Raw genomic sequence first — 20786 nt, forward strand, 5'->3', positions numbered from 1 at the left:
AGGGACGAATTTCTGCTTCTGGGATTCAATTTTAAGAAGAGCTGGAGAGGTGGTCACAAGTTGCCCCAAACAAGGCCCAGAGACAGGAAAGAGCAACGAGGTCCTTCAAATAAAATTCCCTGAAGGACAGTAAACTCTAGGCAAATGACCTGGATCCCAAAAGTCTAAGTGTTGGGAGTGGAGCAAAGGCTGCTGATTATGGCGTACTCTGTACTTAAGGGCAAATGTTCGGCAGGACCGAGCCACCTGGCTTTATGTTTTGATGATGTGCTTTAAAGAGCAAGATTGAGCAGTGTTTTATGACCTTGAACCTGCTGCCATGTAGGTTTCTGGACCTGGTATTCTCCGCAGAGTCAGTAGGCACCTACAGGACTGAGCAGGACCCAGCTTCTAACGCAACGCTCCAAGGCAGGGAGAAACAGTAGCCGTGGTGAGCTAACCAAAACCCAGTCTTCTCTGTGTCTGGCATTCAAAAAGGATAAACCTTCTCTGTCACTGAACAAACCCTTAAGATACTTGGACAACTTGAGGTGGGGGTAAAGTAATGAGTGTGAGGTGTGGAGGGGTGGCTCAAGCAATTGAATGGAAAACAGAGAAGAGATGTGACAGGAGTTGACTGTGTTTAGGGATTTTCTATAGTCATATAGTCTTTGTTTCCCCTTATGAACATTCAGAATCCCATTAGAGCTGACTTCCCATTGCCATTGACTCAGAAACCATTAGATACTTGGAGGAGGCAAATGAGTAGACCAAGTCTCAATTCTGGGATGAGGGTGTGGGATATTAAAATATATTTGCAGCTCTGACAGCACATTTATTTGCATTGTCAGGATACTAGCATATTTTGACTACCTTGGACAGTCCCATAGAGGTCAAATGTGTGTTAACTATCCTGTTCTATAGTATTATTAGCCACCAAGGTAGTTTTTACAGATAAAACGGAAACAAAACAGATTGCAAAGAGGGTCATGTATCTCAAAAGAGCTGTACTAGATGACACGTATTGATAATCCATTGCTTGAAAGCATTCAGTCTTTTTCTACTAAGGGATATCTAGTCTACATGAGTTTGCTCTTTACAGTGGTACAGTAAATTGCTCTAAGGAAGAAATGAAAGTAAACATTATTCATTGTTTTTTGTCACCTGTAGGCCAAGGCTATTGCATGAGCACAGTCACACTACCTTAGAGTGATATATGTGGAAGTATCAGATGTAAGACATAGATCAGGTACTTACGTGACAAAGTCCATCAGCTGGCCCTTATGACACCAAATACAGCTCAGAGTGAAAGGCTGCTCAAGTTTGGCCACAGACCCTGACAACTCTCAGGAAGATAAGGGCTAATTTGAGTGAGGGCAAAAGGCGTTGTTTCCCCATCAATGCTAATATGTCTGCATTCATACAATGGCAGTTTAACTATGGGTGGCACTTACGTCTTGGTTAGACATTTCCCAGTAAGGTCTCTCTCCGTAGGACATGACCTCCCACATGACAATGCCGTAGCTCCATGCATCACTTGCCGAGGAGAATTTTCTGTAGGCAATAGCTTCTGGGGCTGTCCACCTTATGGGTATTTTCCCACCCTGGAAAACAAATTGGAGACTTTTTCAGTTGGGTCACAAGTGTATTAAAGATTGAAGTGGCATTGCAATTAAATATATTTTATGAGAGAGACCTAAACACTGCATGATAGCATTGGCATTTTAAATAAAAATAAAAAGAAACCAGAATAATATTAAAATGTTAGAAATATATTTCCTATAATAGTTATTCAGTGAAAACAGCTTTAATGGGAAATAAGTCACACTTCAGAAACATTTTATTTCATTCATTAGAGAAATTTATTTTCACTTTAGAATCACACAATTAAATTCACTATCATGCCATTTGAAGAATGTTCCAGATTATAGGACATTAAAGCTAAATATCATTCAACATTCATTAAACATTGTATTGCATGTATAAATAATAATGATAATAAGCTCTAACTTAATTGAAATCAAATGGTTAAATACAGAACTGAGACTTTTCTCTAAACAATTTAACGTTTATCAGAACTTTATTTCCTTTCCCTTTCGCTCTTTTTCATCTGCTACGATTACGTTTCTTTGAAATTTAAAAATCCTTGCACATTATACAAAAGCCCCTGAAAAAGATATCTTCCTTAGAACTCTGTAGTCTATATTTTTGTTCTATGGTCAAGTTAACATTTGAACATATTAAAGAGACTAAATTGCATGAATTTAGTCTATACTGTTCAGGTACTAAAGTCGGCTATTGCGTTATACTTATTTTTTTATCAACACATTACATTTTATCTCTCAAAACACTCTATAAGTCCCTTCTTACTGTAATGACAAGAATAAAACTCTTCACGCATTTGATTTACAATTTTTGAAACCTGCAGCTCTGAACAGCAAGTTGAGCGAAGGAGAGCAACCCTGGCGCCACTAGATGGCGGAAGAGGACAACGAGCGGCTCCCAGACGGCGGTCTCCTACCCCGCGGAGAGGGCTTCTGTCCCCAGCAAATGATTTTCGACAGTCCGAAAACCCACCACGATGGAATTGTTTCATCATTATCAGCACCTTCAGGACCACATCATCTGATCACCCGCTGTGCTCAAAGTCTGGTGTTAGGGTGAGTGGAGTGGAGGGAAATAAAGGGTGCATTCTCTGGCCCTTGAGGAATTCAGGGCGAACATCTTTAAAGAGGAAGCCGTTAATCGAGTAACCGAAACACTACTTATTTAGTAATCTAAACACCACTTACTTGAAGGGGAAAGAGATTCACCCGAAATAGGAATAATTAGGTTTCACAAGGCAAATGAGAACATTAACAGAACCTCACTTTAAAGACTTGTGGCAAGGAATTCTTTAAAGGAAACTTGGGGGAAAATACCTTGAATTCAGTCCCCTCCATTCACAGGTGAGCAGACTGAGCCCAAGGTTTAGAGATTTAGAGACTCTTCCCCACACTGTTAAGCACATAGTGTCAACTAATGTTATCATAGTAGTATTGTGGAACATTGCTATAAAGATGCAAATATTTCAGCATGGGGGAAAAGTTGGGCCAAACTAACTTTCATGTTTTAACACACAGTTATCTATAACCGTATATCACAGTAGTATAACAGAAGGGAGCCTGAAACCTGGGGCTTTCACCTTTTGGGGCAGCACCAAATTAAGTGCAGGAAGTTAAATTTGCAAAGTTGGTGATGGAAGTTTAAGAGGGTGGTGAGTCCGGGAAGGGGAGGATTCATTCTTAAACCCCAAGTAGAGTTGCCAGATAAAATATAGGACCCACAGTTAAATTTGAATTTCAGATAAATAACAAATACATTTTTTTTTGTATTAGTATGTCCCATACAGGAATTATTTTTTGGTATAAGTACGTCCCAAATATTGCATGAGACATATTCATACTAAAAAGATATTCATTGTTTACCTGCAATTCAAATTTAACTGGGCATCCTATATTTTTATTTACTACATTTGGCAACCCTTAACCCAGGACATTAAAATAATTCAGAAATGGGAACATTGTAAATGATCCAAGAGAACACAGTGTTCTGAAAAAACTAGGTGGTCTATGCCGCAGGAGGGACAAGGCTATTCCGACTTGTATTCGTGCACTCGCACTGCAGCGGCCTTTGCTTTAGTGTGTGTTGTGGCTGAAGCTCCTCAGGCTTGTGGCTCTGCTTTTTTTAAAAAATTAATTAATTAATTAATTAATATTTATTTTTGGCTGTGTTGGGTCTTCGTTTCTGTGCGAGGGCTTTCTCTAGTTGCGGCGAGCGGGGGCCCCTCTTCATCGCGGTGCGCGGGCCTCTCACTAACGCGGCCTCTCTTGTTGTGGAGCACAGGCTCCAGACGCGCAGGCTCAGTAGTTGTGGCGCACGGGCTTAGTTGCTCTGCGGCATGTGGGATCTTCCCGGACCAGGGCTCGAACCCGTGTCCCCTGCATTGGCAGGCAGATTCTCAACCACTGCGCCACCAGGGAAGCCCTGCTTTTTTTTTTTAACATCTTTATTGGAGTATAATTGCTTTACAATGGTGTGTTAGTTTCTGCTTTATAACAAAGTGAATCAGTTATACATATACATATGTTCCCATATCTCTTCCCTCTTGCGTCTCCCTCCCTCCCACCCTCCCTATCCCACCCCTCTAGGTGGTCACAAAGCACCAAGCTGATCTCCCTGTGCTATGCGGCTGCTTCCCACTAGCTATCTATTTTACATTTGGTAGTGTACATATGTCCATGCCACTCTCTCACTTTGTCCCAGCTTACCCTTCCCCCTCCCCACGTCCTCAAGTCCATTCTCTAGTAGGTCTGTGTCTTTATTCCCATCTTACCCCTAGGTTCTTCATGACCTCTTTTTTTTTTTTCTTAGATTCCATATATATGTGTTAGCATACGATATTTGTTTTTCTCTTCTGACTTACTTCACTCTGTATGACAGACTCTAGGTCCATCCACCTCACCACAAATAACTCAATTTCATTTCTTTTTATGGCTGAGTAATTCCATTGTATATAGGTGCCACATCTCCTTTATCCATTCATCTGTTGATGGACACTTAGGTTGCTTCCATGTCCTGGCTATTGTAAGCCACTGAAGTCAGGCTCAGGCTTCTTTCAAATATGGAAGCCACACTTCCAGAGAATGAATACCAAATCTGTAGATTTGACCTCAGAGCAGATGCAAGAGGAGCAGTCTCATCGAGAATTTCTGAATCTGGATATCTCTTGGTCTCTTCTGGCAAACAGTACGTGGAAGTGTGACTTGCTAGTCTGCTGGGCTGTTCCTTTGCTAAATAAATCTTTGTGAGTTCTATCGAGACAGGCTAAACAACGGAGTTAAGGGTTATTTTATGTGCATTCGCTTATAAATGACATCTCATATAAATGAGTCACATATACATTTATATTTCCTATAACTTGGTATCACATATAAATGATAACTTTATCACTTTCCTTCCTAAGATTTTACTTTTTTCCTCAAGGGGAAGATATTACAGAATGTTTGATTAATAAGCATTGCTACATGTTATGGACTGAATTGTGTTCCCCCCAGAATTCATATGTTGAAGCACTAACCTTCCATGTGACTGTAATCTGGAGCTAGGGCCTTTGAAGAGGTAATAAAATTAAATGAGGTCACGAGGGTGGGCCCTAATCCAATATGACTGGTGTCCTTCTTAGAAGGTGAAGAGACACCAGAGGTGTGCAGGCACAGGGAAAAGGCCGTGTGAGGGCACAGCAAGAAGGTGACCACCTGCAAGCCAAACACAGAGGTCTCAGGAGAAGCCCAAACTGCCGATACCCTGAATTTGGATGTCCAGCCTCCATAACTGTGAAAAATAAATTTTTATTATTTGAGCCACCCAGTCTATGGTATTTTGTTATGACATCCCTAATAGACTAATACACTACCCCCATTAAAAAAACCAAAATTTTTTCCCTAAGATGAGCAACAATGCAAAAAGGACAGTACATCTTTTTTTCAGATTTTTTCCCCAAGTGTCATATTGTAATGGAAAGTGTGAGTTAGAATAAATCTTAAAATATTAAATATGAAAAATTGGCACAGAAGTCTTAATGTAGGAGATACTATTCTCATTAACAAAAATGCATGGTAACATGAACCTGACAGTATGCACAAACTGCAATAATTCTGAGCATATATGGGATGGAGATAAGAAAGCATTCAAATCTTTTTTTCTAATGGGAGGATCTATACTAGATATAGTTTATATCTAAGTGCAAGATGAGACAGAAAGGAAGATGTACTTAAGATTACTGTATCGTCTGTACTGTCTTTCCTACTTTAGAGGAAACTCCTACTTTAGAGTTTAGTTCTTTAAAAAAAAAAGTTTTTTTTTAATTGAATGGACCAACAAACTCCTGTGGCTTTATCTCATCTACTTATTTTTGCCCATGATCTTGAATCATAGACAGAGGTAATGCACTAAGGTACTTTTTTTTTTTTCTCAAAGCATTATTAACCACCAGATGTTTGTTTCAGGTTTCAGGAATGACCAAATAGTACTTTAAATTTGAAATCACAATCATTGGAACATTACATGTTGCTTTGCCATATGTTTGTGAGAAAAAAGAAGTTACCAAAGATACTAATCAAAATGGCTGAATGTAACTCAAAAGTCTTCTCAGTTACTAATACCCGCCTTATGCAGCAAGCTTAATCACTTAGGGAACAAAGGAGAAACAGGAAGTAAGCAAACTGGATATCACTACTGAGAAGTTTGTTAGCAAACCTTTTTTCTGTTTTTCAAGTCATATCCAGAGCTTGATTTCTAATAACTAGGTAGGGAGACTGTAGCAGAAAAAGTGCTAAAGGGGGAACCAGGAGCCCTGTGTGCCTGTAAACTCTCTACCCCTCATGGAGTTGTATTATAGTTGTGTTTAACTCACATCTGAGTTTTAGAACTTAATCCTCTAATCTTCAGCAGAGGGAACAATCAGTTGAAATATAGTAAGGTTACAGAGGCTTAATACTAAAACCAAATGGAAAAATTCCATTGAGAAAGAAGAACACAGTAAAAATCTCATTTCTCATTCAATGGATTTGATGGTTATCTCAAAGGCAAATTATTTGAATAGACACCAATTTGCCAGCAGACTTTCCTTTTATTTCCTCCATCTATTGCTGTAGTACCCAAACTCCAATGAGTATAAAAATTATAGTACAGAAAACATATATACCATGCTTAAAGATTAGTTTAAGGAATTTCTAATGGCAATTTTGACTAAATAATGTTTTTCCTTATGAGCTTTAAATTCTAAGTGAGATGCAGTTCTACCATAATCCACCGTGTGACCATGGGCAAGTCTTAACTCTGAGTCTTTTATTTCAGATATGCAGAATGAGGGGACTTGATTCAATGATCATAAAATAGTAAACTATAATGAGTTTTAATATCTGCCTACAGTGTCTCAGCTCAGATTATATTGTAAGGAGATAGGCCATATGAGTTGGTACCTAAACTGTGTGAACAGATAGCCTGATGACAGATAGCAAAGGAGAGAAGGACACTCTTATATATCCCAGGTCAATGGTCACAGTGACCATCTTGGGTGGTAAGGAAGAGTTAAAATAACCACTTTTGTTTAAGAAGGCAACAGCATGAATAATACATTTTAGGAAGGTATGGGATGGAACCAATATATTGCCTTTTTCCCTTCTTTTTTTTAAACTCTTAATAGGTTAAAATACTGTTAATGAGTAACCATTAGTTATTTGGAAAACTCATTATGAGGAAACTTAGTGAAAGGGGCGTTAATGTGTTTCCTGAAAGATCACTTTACCTTATATTTTCTTGTCTGTGGGATTATCTGTGGCAGAGTAGCCTGGGAGCGCTAATGGGGGAATCAGCATTTTGGGGTGTTCTGCCACAATTTGTTACGGTGCCCTGGGAAGTCATAGCAAATCACAGAAAGATCTCACAACAGAGTAGTTATACAAACAACTCTCATTAAGGGGATATTCTTCTTTCTCCTGAGAATTACTGATCTTGAGAAATAAACCCGTCTCTGAGCATCTCTTTGTAGTTTGTATTCCCAAATCAACAAATTAAAATATTATAATGCACGAATATTATCTTGTGCAAATCTTTTAAAATGACATCCCCACCCCCTCTCAGGGGGGCATGTACTCTCCTCCTTCACTGAAATTTGCTGATCTAGGGCAACTTTGGTACTTTGTGAAGTTTTATGCTCTTCTGAAATATGGGGATAATATCTGTTCTTCCTTGAAGAAATACTGAGGACCATGATGCAATGAATTCTTTTGTCAAGAAGAAAGCTTCTCATATTTTGGCTTCTAGGTATAATTTATTAAGGGAATTAAATGAGATAGTACAAATGAAGCATCTCTTAGCTGTCAAAACATGGTAGGCACTCAGCAAATATTATTTGTCTCCTTAATTCATGTATTTAAACTTGTCTTATTTTTGGACCTGCTCGGCTTCCAGCCCAGACCCGCATCCCAGTTCACTCATCTCGAGTCACTGAGCCACCCCCTACAGTGTCCAGGCTCAGGGGTGATCTTCTCAAACCAGAGGCACCAGTTCTGCTGAGGGACAGGCTCTGACTCAGTTCCTATAATTTAGACCTTGTCTTGTGCAGTTTGAGGAAATCTGTGTATCTTGGTCCAGTGAGTTTGGTCCCATGTCTGCGTTCCTGCTATTGCCCCACCAGTGACCTTCCAAGACTGAAGACATATCTCATTCCTCTTATTCTTTCATAGGTAGAATTCTGTCATCAAAGAACATTATCTATGGCTGAACATTATCTACGGCACCCAGATTTCTGCCTACAGATGGACCTGCCTGATAATGATTCTCTCTGGATTTCTTTCCTTTTTCTGGGTGTTTCTCTTCTCTTTGTAGGTACAAAAAGGTACAAACCTTTTCCCTCAAAAATGCACATGTAGATACACACAAGACTTTGCATCAGTATCATGGGATTCATAGGTGTTAGACTGAGATACTTTTGCTATAAGCAAAAGACTCTTTTACGCATAGTATTTTTAAAATGTAAGTCATTGGTTAATAATAACCAATTTTTATAGGATAACCAGTACTGTACAAATCTATGGTAACTAGCATTGTTTTAGGCCACAAACATATGAAATACACCATTTTAGCATTTTTATGTAAAACAAAGATTTCTGAACAGTTGTTTCTTGTTCCTGTGTGGGTATTCACTGAGGTCTCAGGGTCTTGGATTTTATGAATCCAGAACTCACAAACTGTTTGACCTTGGCTGAAATAGGCCTGCAGTTAGGTTTTTCATGGCTAAGTTTTTTTTCAAGTGAACCTAAATGCCTTTCGACAGGCCACGGGCTCTCCAGAGCACCACCACGCCACTCTACTATTTCACCAAGTCTTTCATCAGACACACTTGACCTATTTCCAGCGTCCTCCTGGCTCCTGCAGGCATTGCGATTCCCCCGGCCCTACTCTAACTTTAACCCAATCTCCCTGTTCTGATGATGAAACAATTATCTACTTCTGAAATTTACTTACACTGTGTTTTTCATAAGGAATAGGACAGGTGAGAAACGACTTCAAATAAACACGAGTAGCTAACTCCTCGTCAGCTTCGTTTTCCATCCACTCTCTAAAAAAAATTCTTAACTATGGAAAGACTTTCTCATTTTTCTCGCCTCACACCATCTACCTAAAACTGCAGTCCATTTTATTCACTGTCTAAATGTATAAACAGCTCAGTGAATGCTAATTGTTTTGTTCCTTTAATGCAGTGGTGCTTATCGTGCTGTTCAAAGCCTCAAGAATTAGAATCCTTTACCTGCTTTCTCTTAAATTGCTCCCTAAAATAATTCACTGCCCTCTATTTCTCAGTACCCTCTTTCGATGGGAATATAGTTGCTACATCATTAAGTGAATAACACTATTCTGGGGGATATCTGTTAAATTAGATTTTCTTCTCCATTTTATAAGGTAGATGAAGTAGGACACAATGTTACTATCATGTGGGAGAATTAATCATATACGTTATTATGAGAATTGTCATTGTATCTGAGTGTAGATAACCACTGACAGGAAAGGCAATTGAAAAAAACCAATCTATCATTAATTATGATTTTACAAATATACTGTATGGTAAGGTCCCAAGAGGATAGCTGATACTAACAGAGTTAAAAATACTACTCCTACTTTTCTCTGGACAGTACCACTCTTCCTTATGTCACCCCACTCTCCTCTCTCTCTCTCTCTCTTTTCATTTTAATCCAGTTCTTCAGAAGCCTAGCTACCCCTCTACTTCTTCCCCAGTGTACTTTAATGAAGTTTTCTTAAAGTTTTCATCTATAGTTTTTATGGCAAAGACCTATGGAAATTAGCATAGAAGTAATAGTTTTCTAAAAATGTCCCACATAAATCATAAAGGGGAATAAAGGATTAATTATTTTGGGCCATTAATATTGAGACATTTAATACATTAAACACTAATATAATATATAAAACGATAATATAATTCTTCATGCATATAACACTTGAGTGTTTAAAATCATTTTTATCTGAATAGCCTCAAACTGATGTATACCACTAAAGAGCAAACACTTTGCTTTTGTATCAGTTGTCCTATGAGAATAATGATAATAAAAAGCACTGATTAATACTTATACCATCCATCTCCATCTACAGTTGGATGCTATTTATTTGGGGAAAAAATTCAGATCCTGTCTTTAGGAAAAGAGATTGCATAAAATGAGGTATGTCTGTATTTATACCAGTATTATTTAGAAACCCTGTTTGAAAACAAATATTCAGAAAGGATGGACAAAGTGTTTAGGACTCCGGGGCATACACAGTGGTGATTCTCATAAACCCAGGGGTGCCTGCTTTGGAGCGAAAGTGTACAATGTGGAGTGAGAAAGCGACTGTGAAGCAAAACCCCTGGCTTCTAATCTCTCTTTTTTCTGTAATTTGTCGTGTGATCTTGGGCAAGTTGCAGATTCTCTGTAAATTGAGGGGTTGGACTGTGTGATTTTGCAGTTCACGCGACGTTTAATACTCTATGATTTGTCAAAACACGTAATACCCCAGCGAGTTAAAACAGAAGGGACCACCTCCGCTTCTGCCTGAGGAAACGTAGCAGAAAGGGTTAGTGGCGAGCTCAGTTGCTCCCTGTGTCACTGTTATGCCCACAGGCACTTTATACATTAAATCAGACTCTTGACAGATCCACAGTGCTCCGACTGAACATATCGGAGAAGCAGGTCTCCTCTTGTAGCTGTCACGTGCAGTGTTGTGCTATATCAGTTCAGAGAGGAACCGTGACCTCAAATTACCCATTTTCAGAAAGGCTAGCTCTGAGCGTAACCTGAGGAGGCGAGGCAAGATGACATAATGACATCTTTAGGGGCAGTCTGTTTGGGACCAGCTACTCAGACCTATGAACACTCAACAGAGGAGAGGGCACAGTCTTCTGAAAGACTGAGAGAGATTTGCTCGGTGGGAAGGACAAGGCTGAGGGGCTCACATCCAAAGGTGGGTAAGAACTTGAGAAAAATCTGGAAGTACCTGGAACTGGAAATACCAAAACAAGGTTTAATGCAAATAAATTCTATTTTAAAGGTAGACTTTGGCTGAGAGAATGATTAAAATGCTAGTATTCCCAATAAGTTTTAAAGTTGGGATAAAATGATTAAAATATGGAGAACAGGTTTCTTATATCTTCAGGTTCTTAGTAGAGCCAATTTATACAAACCTTTGTTCATTCCATTGTTCCAGCGTGGAATGCTGTCTTGTCAGTTTTTCCTCCGGTGCTATTTTGTCCATGACTTAAGTGATTACTTCTCTTCTGCCTGCCTATAACACCCAGTGCCTGCTTGCTTCATTTGGCATTTACCAACACATACCTTCTATGTACTCTTTGGCTTTTTAAATTGTGAATGTACTGTCTTCCCAGAAAGGTTATAAAAATCTTGGAGGGGCCTTTATTCTTCTTTGTAATCTCCTTTATAGTATTTAGCATGGTGCTTTGATTATAGTAGGAATTTAATGATTATTTGCTGAGGGGATGACTGGAAGGGATGAATTAGGCAAATCAGGTAAAATGAAAAGCACAGTCTCGGAACCATACTGTGTAAGTGGAATTCAAATTTCCCTTCTTCGTTCCTTCTTAGTCATCATTACGAACTTGGTTAATGATAAGGAAAATAAAGGAAATTTCCCACTCGAAATTTTCAGTTGATAAAGGGCATTGCCCAGAGAGGTGCTGAAGGTGGCATGATCCAACATTTTTTCAAAACACATCTCACATGCCAGGGCTCGAGTCACAAAGACGTCCTCCCTGTCCCCAGGGAGATCATGTTACAGTAGGAAAGACATCGACATAAACGAATAATGGCAGCACAGAGAGTAGGGGCTCTAACAGAAGTCTGTACAAGATGCATCTGGCAGCAAAAACGGAGGGTCAGCTGTTTGGGATGGCTATGGGGAGAAGCAGAAAGGCGTCATAATAAAGGTAATGTTTCCGACAGAGTTAAAAGAAAAGTAGGAGTTTGATGAGTAACACAAAGAGGCCAGGGCCTCCTTTCAGAGAGAACAGTCAGTTCCAAGCACAGAGGGGTGGAACAGCATAATATGTTCCAGGAATTGCAAGTTGCCTAAAATTGCTGTCCATTAGAGTCCAAGGAGGAAGCCAGTGGCTGTGAAGTTGGAAACATCAACAATAGCCATGTCTCTGAAGGCTTGGTTAGACATTTAAAACGGTAGGCAATGGGGCTTCATAATGTCACCATAACCTGAAATGTGTTCCTAGAAAACAGGATTTTACAATTCGGATGCATCTGTCATGGTTTCTGTATGCAAAATTATACACAATTTGGTTTGATTTGTTTGTTTGTTTTCACCTTAATTTTGTTGTGGCTTAAAGGTCTGCATCACATAGTAAAAAGATGCTGTAAATAAGTCAAAAAAAATTTTTTTAAGTATAAGAGATGACAGGGATCCTAAACATCTTTTTTGACCTTTTGCACTAAATGTCTAATAAAAAAATGAAATTACTTTTAATTTTGGCAGAATCACCTGCAATAAGTGTGTGCAACCATGCGTCATACCAAGCAGGTTGAAAGGTCTAATTTTACTTGCATAACATATTCACTGTTTTACAGCAGATTTTCCCAGTGAATAAATTTTGGAAAATCAATGCTTTTAGAATAAGCTTCCAGCTTGTTTTGCTCAGGCTTAAATATATCATTTGGGTTCTGAAGCCTTGTTCATTGTGGACAGCAGATGGCTCTGGAGGACATCGCTGGAACACTGAATAGCATAACATGACAGAATATGGATGTACTTGCTACAGGTAGAATGAAGCAAGGAACCATCTCTTCCACCTTCAAATAATATGACAAAGGCAAAGTTTTAAATGAACGAGAGCCTATCTAGTTGTGGGTGGGGTCTTTTAAGAGATCAACTTGAACTTTTATGAGCCCTTTCCATTTTACCTTGAATGTCTCCTCGTTCTTTCTTATTTCACTCTGTACACTCTTCTCGACTTCATTTTTTTTCTTCTTTTGTTCTCTACTGTTCTGTTTTCTTTTACTGTTCTTGCCAACAAATATTTTTTGTGTGTTCAGAATACAATTTCCCTGAGGCAGGGACTTCACTTGATTCTTTGCTATTTTTTCAGAGCTTAGAAATGAGTCTGAGCATAATAGATACTCTATTAATATTAAAGGAGTTGGAGATATAGCATAAGATCATGACAGTGCTTATCATCTAGTGGGTGACACATATTAAAGGATGTTATGAAATATGACAGATGCCATGATAGGGGAGAGTCAGGGAAGGCTTTCAAGAAAAAATGATGTCTAGGCTTGGACCTTATGGAAGATTGGAGTTAGATGAATTGAAGAAAGGAGATCAGGGATGGGGGGAGGAAAGACTGGTCCAGGCAGGGAAAAGAGCAGGTACGCAAGAGAGAGTATAACAGATGTATAGGTACTGAGAGAATTTGAGTGCAATTGGAGAGTAGAGTGTGAGATGAGGGAGTGGGGAGAGATAGAGGCTACAGAAGTGAGCAAGGCAGTGATCACGAAGGGCTTAAAAGATCATGAAGGATTCCTAAGGCATTTAAAGGATCTGGACCTTTTCTTTTGGCAATGGAGAGCCATTGAAAGACTTCAAGCAATGGGGTGATAAAAATAGGAGTTTTGTTTTGTTATTTTTAGATCACTTTGGCTGCATTGTGGATGGGGAATAGGGGACAGATAGAGGCAAGAGCAGAAACAGGAACATCTTGCCATCTCTAGGAAGTTAGTAGCATTACTCAATAATCCTATAATAACCACATACAGCACCAAATTTTTATACATTAAAGACATCTATTTCAATTTCTCTGATTAGTTATTTGCCATGTTCCAGAGAATAATAGGATGACATTTACTCTGCTTAACATATCTAAATGGAGAGTCCATATTAATTATACATAAACAAAGTTGAGGGAAGAATATTAAAAAACTAATTTTGTAAAATTCTCAAGTACCATCCTGAAGCATCATTTATACACACTTTAAATTTATGTATTAGGGAAAATCCTCTAAGGACCTGCTAATTAGACTAGGAAGATTTCTTATGATATTTAAAATTAATAATGCCATGTTTAAAAACATTCTACCTTTTCCCTATTTAATCCATAGTGATTTTTGTGCGCTTTAGTCTATATTAAATTCATAGTTTAAGCAGTTTATCTGAAGGGAAGAAGGGCAAATGTCCAACTTTGTGTTTAGTTTTTCTCACATATATATGTATACTAGGTAGAAGAAAGAAAATTCACTCAGAAAGGTTGTTTTCCAGTGTTGTCAGTTATGAAATTCTATAGGATCAATTTTTAGTTGTTTTTCCCCTTCTGACAACAAATTTGCTCAGGGGAAAAGACTTCACATGGGCTCAATGTTATACTACAGAGAAATAAACTGAAGGTCAAGTTTCTGAAGCAATTCAAGGCATCAAATACAGTGGTTATGGTTACCATAAGCTTCATCCATCATTTAAGCACAAAAGAAGATGATTTATTTGATTGTATTTTTGACATGGTGGCTTTCATCTATACCCTTGGTTTTAATTTTATGTTTTGTTTTGTTTTTTAGTTCACTGGTGATTTTAAAGCCAGTGTTGGTTGGAAAGCTTTATGTGATGTGCAAGTTGCTATCTATTCAGTTTTGCTTGTCATATTATTGCTCTAAGTAAACATCTTTCACAGCATTAAACTTGTGGTCATATCTTTCTGGTAAACAAAACTGAACTTAAAGCACAGCTCTGATAATTCAGGAAGAAAAAAATCTACTTGTAGAAAAATACCTGAGATGTTAAACCCAAAATACTATTTTAAAAAATGACAACTTAATTTGCAGGAAAGCTCCTTTCATTTGAGGATGGCTATGCTCATATTTTTCATTTGAAACATGAGCTTGGTCATCTCCAACTAGTCTTGGGTAGACTTTTGCTAACAGTCCACAACCAGAACGATTTGGCCCAGTTTTACGTTATTGACAGGCTCTTCCCCAATGGCTTCTTCCTGGAATCTAGAGGAAGTTTCATGCCAGCATTGTAGTGCACTAGCGTGGCTGTCGGCAGTGCTTCCCCAGGGCTGACTGCTTTCTGTCTGACTTCAGCCAGTGCTGTCAGTCTTTCACTTTCATGAGCCCTAAAATGATTCCACCCTCCCTCTCCTAAGTATCTCTTAAAAAGGGAAGATTAACTTTTATAATTCAAGGAAAAAGAGACATCTTACATTTAGTACAGCGGGTGCGCACGTTGATGATGATAAAATGGGATGATAGCTTAACTGTATTAAACTTGGATATCTTCATTTAGGACTTTTTAGTTTGAAGAGAAAGTCCTAGAGGTTTTAGTAGTTCACCGTGTTAAATGATGGAGCTTGCGATCTAACTGGTTAAAAAACATAATGTGATTCAATCAACCCATGGGAGTCAAAGCCAGGATGACTTGCATGCCACCCTCTAAAAGTATAACCATTGGAATGACAATAATAAGAGAAAGAGTGATTAGGTTGCTGTACCCATTATGTCACAGAAAAATACTAAAAACTCATCATTTTTAGGAATTATAATAAGAACTATATTACATTTAAAATAAATGGAAAAAATCTACTTCTAAAAGTTTCTCTCTTTGCTTAGATTTATAAGTCAGGGCTCTTAGGGTTTAAATTTTTGCTGAAACATGCTGTGACTCTTCTTGGAAGCATCATGTTTCTAAGAAAATTCAAAACTCCACACTTTTATCCCTTTTCTAAATACTCATCTATTTTGAACAGATGTTTAGTTTCCAAAAGTATTATGGAATTTAAATATTGCATCCATCTTTTTTTAAAATAAAACTTTCTCATTTTGTCCAATGGAAAATTTCAGTAAGTAATAAAAATATTCCTCATTAGTGTTTCCCTTGTACCAAATCACTTCACAGCAGTAAAGGAGAAAAAGTTTTCTCTATTCTAATACACTGATCTTCACAAAGGTTGAAAGATAATAAAATATCTGATAAAAATGCATAGCTTTGACCCTCAAAATCTGTGTAAGTGAAAGGGGAGTGTATATTTCTGAATGCTAAAATCTGTACTACAATCATATTTTCTTGGCAGGCTGATTTAAGGAGCTCTATATGACAGTCAAGTTATACTATCCTTGACAGTACAACTGGGTGAAAAATATTCAGATCTGTTTTTATATTTAATTGGAGTGTAACGGTCAGACTGTCAGAGAAGGATACTCTTGCCAGCTGTCAGGAAGGGCTACTTTTGAGAACACTGAACTAGGAATGTAGATACTTTACATTATTTTCAACTTGGCACTCAATTTATATATTTGGGGAAATGGCTAGGTATCTCTATAGAATATTTCTACCACTTATCATGTAAGGAGTTGACTGCATTACACTTGATGGGGGATGGAAAAGAAGGAGGAAGGGATTACACATAAATGTGAATATCAAATAAGTATAAATTATACTGTACAACAGTCAAGAAGGTAGGTCATCATTATCAGACAAATACAAATGGTAATATTAAATTTTACTATTTAAAATGAAATTATATATGCAGATGGTCTATGATTGTGAGAACTATGTTAGACTATCAAAATACACAATACATTACAGAATTTTTGTATTTGTTGCTAGTCTGAGATATATATTAAATATCAGATATAATAAGTGCTCAATAAATTTTTGCTAAAAAAACATCACTAGCTGTCAGTGTACTCTAATTCAGGAAAATTAGTAACTGAATGACTTGTCTGGCCCTTAATCTGATTCTCTGCCCTCATACCCTCTGATCTCCGCAAGAAGGAATACTCAGCCATCACTAGCATACAAGCTCTTTCTTAAGCTCTGGGGCCACTACTACCCCCATACAAGGACTTCTTGACCCTAAAATCCATTAACTGTGACTAGCACAGGTTGCTTGCCTTCCTGGACTACCCTTCATGTCCTGCTGTCAGATGCTCTGGGTACTATACTCTGCTCACCAACAGGGAAACCCTTTTCTTTACCCTATGACACAACCCACCTGCCTCCTGGCCTTTGGCCTGTGATGTGGCCTGTGAGGGGTTTCCTAACATTCTTTTTCTTCCTAATGCCTTTTGCGCTCGTCTCCCTGCTGTGTGAGGCCTGGCCTGCCATGGTCTACCACCAATGGAATACTGGCTCTGAAAACCCACATCTTTTCAGAATTGTTTTTCTGAAAATCCATTTGTTGTGGTTGGATTATAATATGCAGTACTAAATATTTTGTGATATTGAAGAAAATTATATATATAATATACATATTTGTATGCATATCTTGTATACGTGTATTGTGTGTGTGTATGTTTGCATTTCCTTTTCCTCTATACCCCACACTTAGATGTTGTCATATGTTAAAGGAGGCGGTTCTTTCTTAGTGGCCTTGACTTTTGATATTCTGTTCACCTGAGTTGAAGAAGCTGATTTCCTAAAAGTTTCGTAAGTATTAGGGAATGTGTCAGCTTCTGTCAGTCTCATCTGCCTCGCGGACCATTGATGCCACCCCTGAGGGCTGACCAGGCCCTTGCCTTGGGAATGCCAAGTCCACCTCTGCGCATTCAGTTCCATCAGCGATAGGCTCAGAATTTGTGACTTCCACCACTCTGGACTTGAATGATACACCACATTGAAGAATGTGAAACCTGACATCTCATGTGGTCATTGAAGGTGCCAGTTCACTCAACTTGGAAGCACAGGGGAATTAACTCAGAATACGGTGAACACTGGCCAACGGAAACAGGAGTCAGGAAGGAGTTGCACAGAGAAATTCCTCCTTCTTCCTTCTTGCCATGAATGATTTCAAGCATGGTTTCTCCATGCAACCCCTCTGGGGAAGTTTTGCATGGTTAGTGGACACGTCTCTCAATTGCTTTTTTTTCATGGTCCGTGTGAAGAAGCAGCAAGCACAGAGGTCTGTTGTGGCATCTCTCCACATTCTTCCTTGTCTCACCTCTGTTCTCCCTCTGTCTAGATGCTCTGGTTGGTACCTGCCAAATAAAGCCTCATCATTTTAAATTCTTTTCTGAGGCTCTGTTTTCTTGGGAACCTGGGCTACGACAGTTGCCACAGAATTAATATTTCTGCCATCCCTTGAAAATTGAGGGTATTTGTTCTAGTCAAATGCAAGTTCAGACAAAATATATTGATATTTAGTTAAATGCTTACCTGAACATGTGTTATAGTAAATTGTGGCATAAGAGAAATAGCTGCAAAAGGGATTAATTTTCATGTGTTCTAGACATTCCTTGGTTTTTCTGTGAGGCATAGTATATTCTTCCAGGCCTTGTGTTCTTGCTAAGTTTCAATTTCTGAGTTGCATTTGGGAACTGCGTATCAGGATCCTTTTTGTGTGTCCTACACTTCTCTATTTACTATCCAGGACAGTAAAGTGTAGAGGTTAAGAGCTCAGGCTCTCAGGTTGCACTGCTTAGATCTGAATCCTGCCTCTGCTACTTAGGAGCTGTGTGCCCTTTGGCAAATTTCCTTACCTCTCCATACCTCAATTTTCTCAGCTGTAAAGAGAAGATAATGACAGTAACTTATAGGGATGTTTTGTAGATTAAAGAAGAGAATGCATCTAAAATGCTGTGACAGTGCTTAGTTCATGTAAGAGTAATTATTAGTATTATTTCTTTTCATATTTAGTCTCTACACTAAACACTGTGCAGGATACACTCATAAGAAAAATGTCTGTCATTTCAAAAGGGGAAACAATGTGCTATATCTGTTATATATTCTTTATCTCTACCAAGAGGGAAGGTGTCATAGTATCAATATTTGTTGCTAATTGCAAGTATCTGCAGGGAGTGAGGGGGAATAAACTAGTTCTCCAGTGGAACACCCTGAAGTATATGCTTCTGAAATCTACTGTCTATATACACCTGGGTATTCTCTTCTAGTGCTACGAAGAGAACTCCACATGTATCAGAACTCCCAGAATTTGATCCTGTTCTCACAACCGTAAGAAATGCTGTTCTCATGGCATTTTCCTCACTGGCTGTGTAACACTAGGTCACTGAAACTTTTGGGGAATCACTCTGCTCATCTGTAAATGGAAGATAATAATTCCTCATAGGTTTATTTACTCATCATGAAGCATTTATTGCCAGATACTGGGCTGGAACCTGTGGACACAAAGATAAATAAGGCCCGGATCCTATACTCAGTTTACTTACTGCTAATAAAAACAGTTGCCACCATTTTCAGTTAAAGAAAATGAAGATCAGAAAAGGCAGGCAGGGAAACTATCCAGGGCAACATGGCCAGCAAAAGTGCCAGATCTAAGACTCGGATGCAGGCCTCTGCCTTCAAACCAGTGATATTTCCATTGCATAATTCTGCTTTCCTTTTGTCAACATTCAATAAAGTATTATGAATAAAATATTCTATAAATGTAAAGAGCTTTACATATTAACTTTATTGTGTTATCTTGAAACATTGTTTCACCTTTTTAAGCACTAAAGTGTCCTCTTTCAACTTTTAGAGGCAAAAGACAAGTAGAGGTAAATTTCCCACAAGGAAGAAGAATTTGTAGGTGGCAAAACAGTTTCACAAAAAACCTTTACGTCAAGAAGTAGATTGTGAAGCAGCTCGCTTGTCACTAACTTCTTTTCTTAAGACAATGACTATTTCTTTATTAGTAAATAAATGAATAAAAGAAACATATACACTGGCTATTTTTAATGCTTTGCTTTTATCTTAAAAATTCATTAATAATTTAACATGTTTAAATTTAAATGAAATAAACATAATTTAACAATAATTCGTTTAACATGCCAATAAAACTAAGGACAGCTGCAGTGTATAAAAGGGGTCGGAATACTCGTTCGACCTATTTTGGGCGTGTTCTTGGGAAGTTTTAAATGGAAGCACTTTGCGGAGGAAGACTGGCAACACTGTAACAACGTGTGCGACAGACTGACAATGACTGCTGGGACGCAGAGTGCCCCACACCCTGTCCGTTCAGTCGGGTATATTAGATGCTCTGGAAATTGATAACACACCTCCAAGCCAAATTGCACCCTGACAGGTTGATACCAACTTCATCATGATCTAACCAGTGGATCCCTGGAAGCGCTCTAGGACAGGCGGCCCTACTGAAATTGCACACATAAATCAGCTGAAGTAAAAACTCCTTCATGACCCTGAAACATTTCTTGAGGTCTGGAACACATCCATCTTTTAAGGTTTTTACTACTGACGAAGAGACATACCCACTCATTCCTAGAAGCAATATACTCTCATATCCTTATCTTTCAGGTTACAGAAAATGGCCCTTATTTTTGTAAAAGGATATTAAAGTAGGGCTCTTTCTATCTCAATTATAGCCAAGGCCCAGAAAGGCCAAGGAGTAAAAAATAATACACAGTAAGTGTCCTAGGTTACAAACCTCTCCTACATTACAACAAGGCTTTATAAGAGAGATTCAAAAACAAAGGAACAAAATCACTGGCTTTGTCACCTGTTGCTCAGTACCCAGATCACTGAAGAGGCTTGGATGGAAATAACTAAGTTTGGAGAATGTAGTTGGAGTGTTGAGGCACCCCCTTATGTCAAATCTAGTGAGGGACTTGATAGGAACACTGGGAGAATTTTTATTTGCCATTGGAGTTTGGTGGAATACAAGGCACTTGTTTTGATCCATGCCTGGAAAAGCTTAAAGGTGAGACTCTGGCTGGTTGGTACCTGTTCTAAGGAGAGAACACTGGTATGTAGTT

General features: G+C 38.4%; 1 protein-coding gene and 1 long non-coding RNA gene across 2 annotated transcripts in view; one reads left to right on the plus strand and one right to left on the minus strand.

Moving 5' to 3' along the window:
- The window catches only part of LOC309660153, a 639313-nt gene that overhangs the window by 134395 nt on the left and 484132 nt on the right, over positions 1 to 20786 (plus strand). The gene's annotated exons all lie outside the window — the stretch shown is intronic.
- EPHA6 (EPH receptor A6) overlaps positions 1 to 20786 on the minus strand; it is an 870129-nt gene that overhangs the window by 30621 nt on the left and 818722 nt on the right. The window contains exon 16 of the mRNA XM_082460667.1: positions 1434 to 1583. Coding sequence (XP_082316793.1) covers positions 1434 to 1583 — 150 coding nt within the window. The remainder of the gene's footprint in view (positions 1 to 1433; positions 1584 to 20786) is intronic.

This window comes from Balaenoptera physalus, assembly GCF_965194825.1.
Source record: "Balaenoptera physalus genome assembly, chromosome: 4".
Taxonomy (NCBI): Eukaryota; Metazoa; Chordata; class Mammalia; order Artiodactyla; family Balaenopteridae; genus Balaenoptera; species Balaenoptera physalus.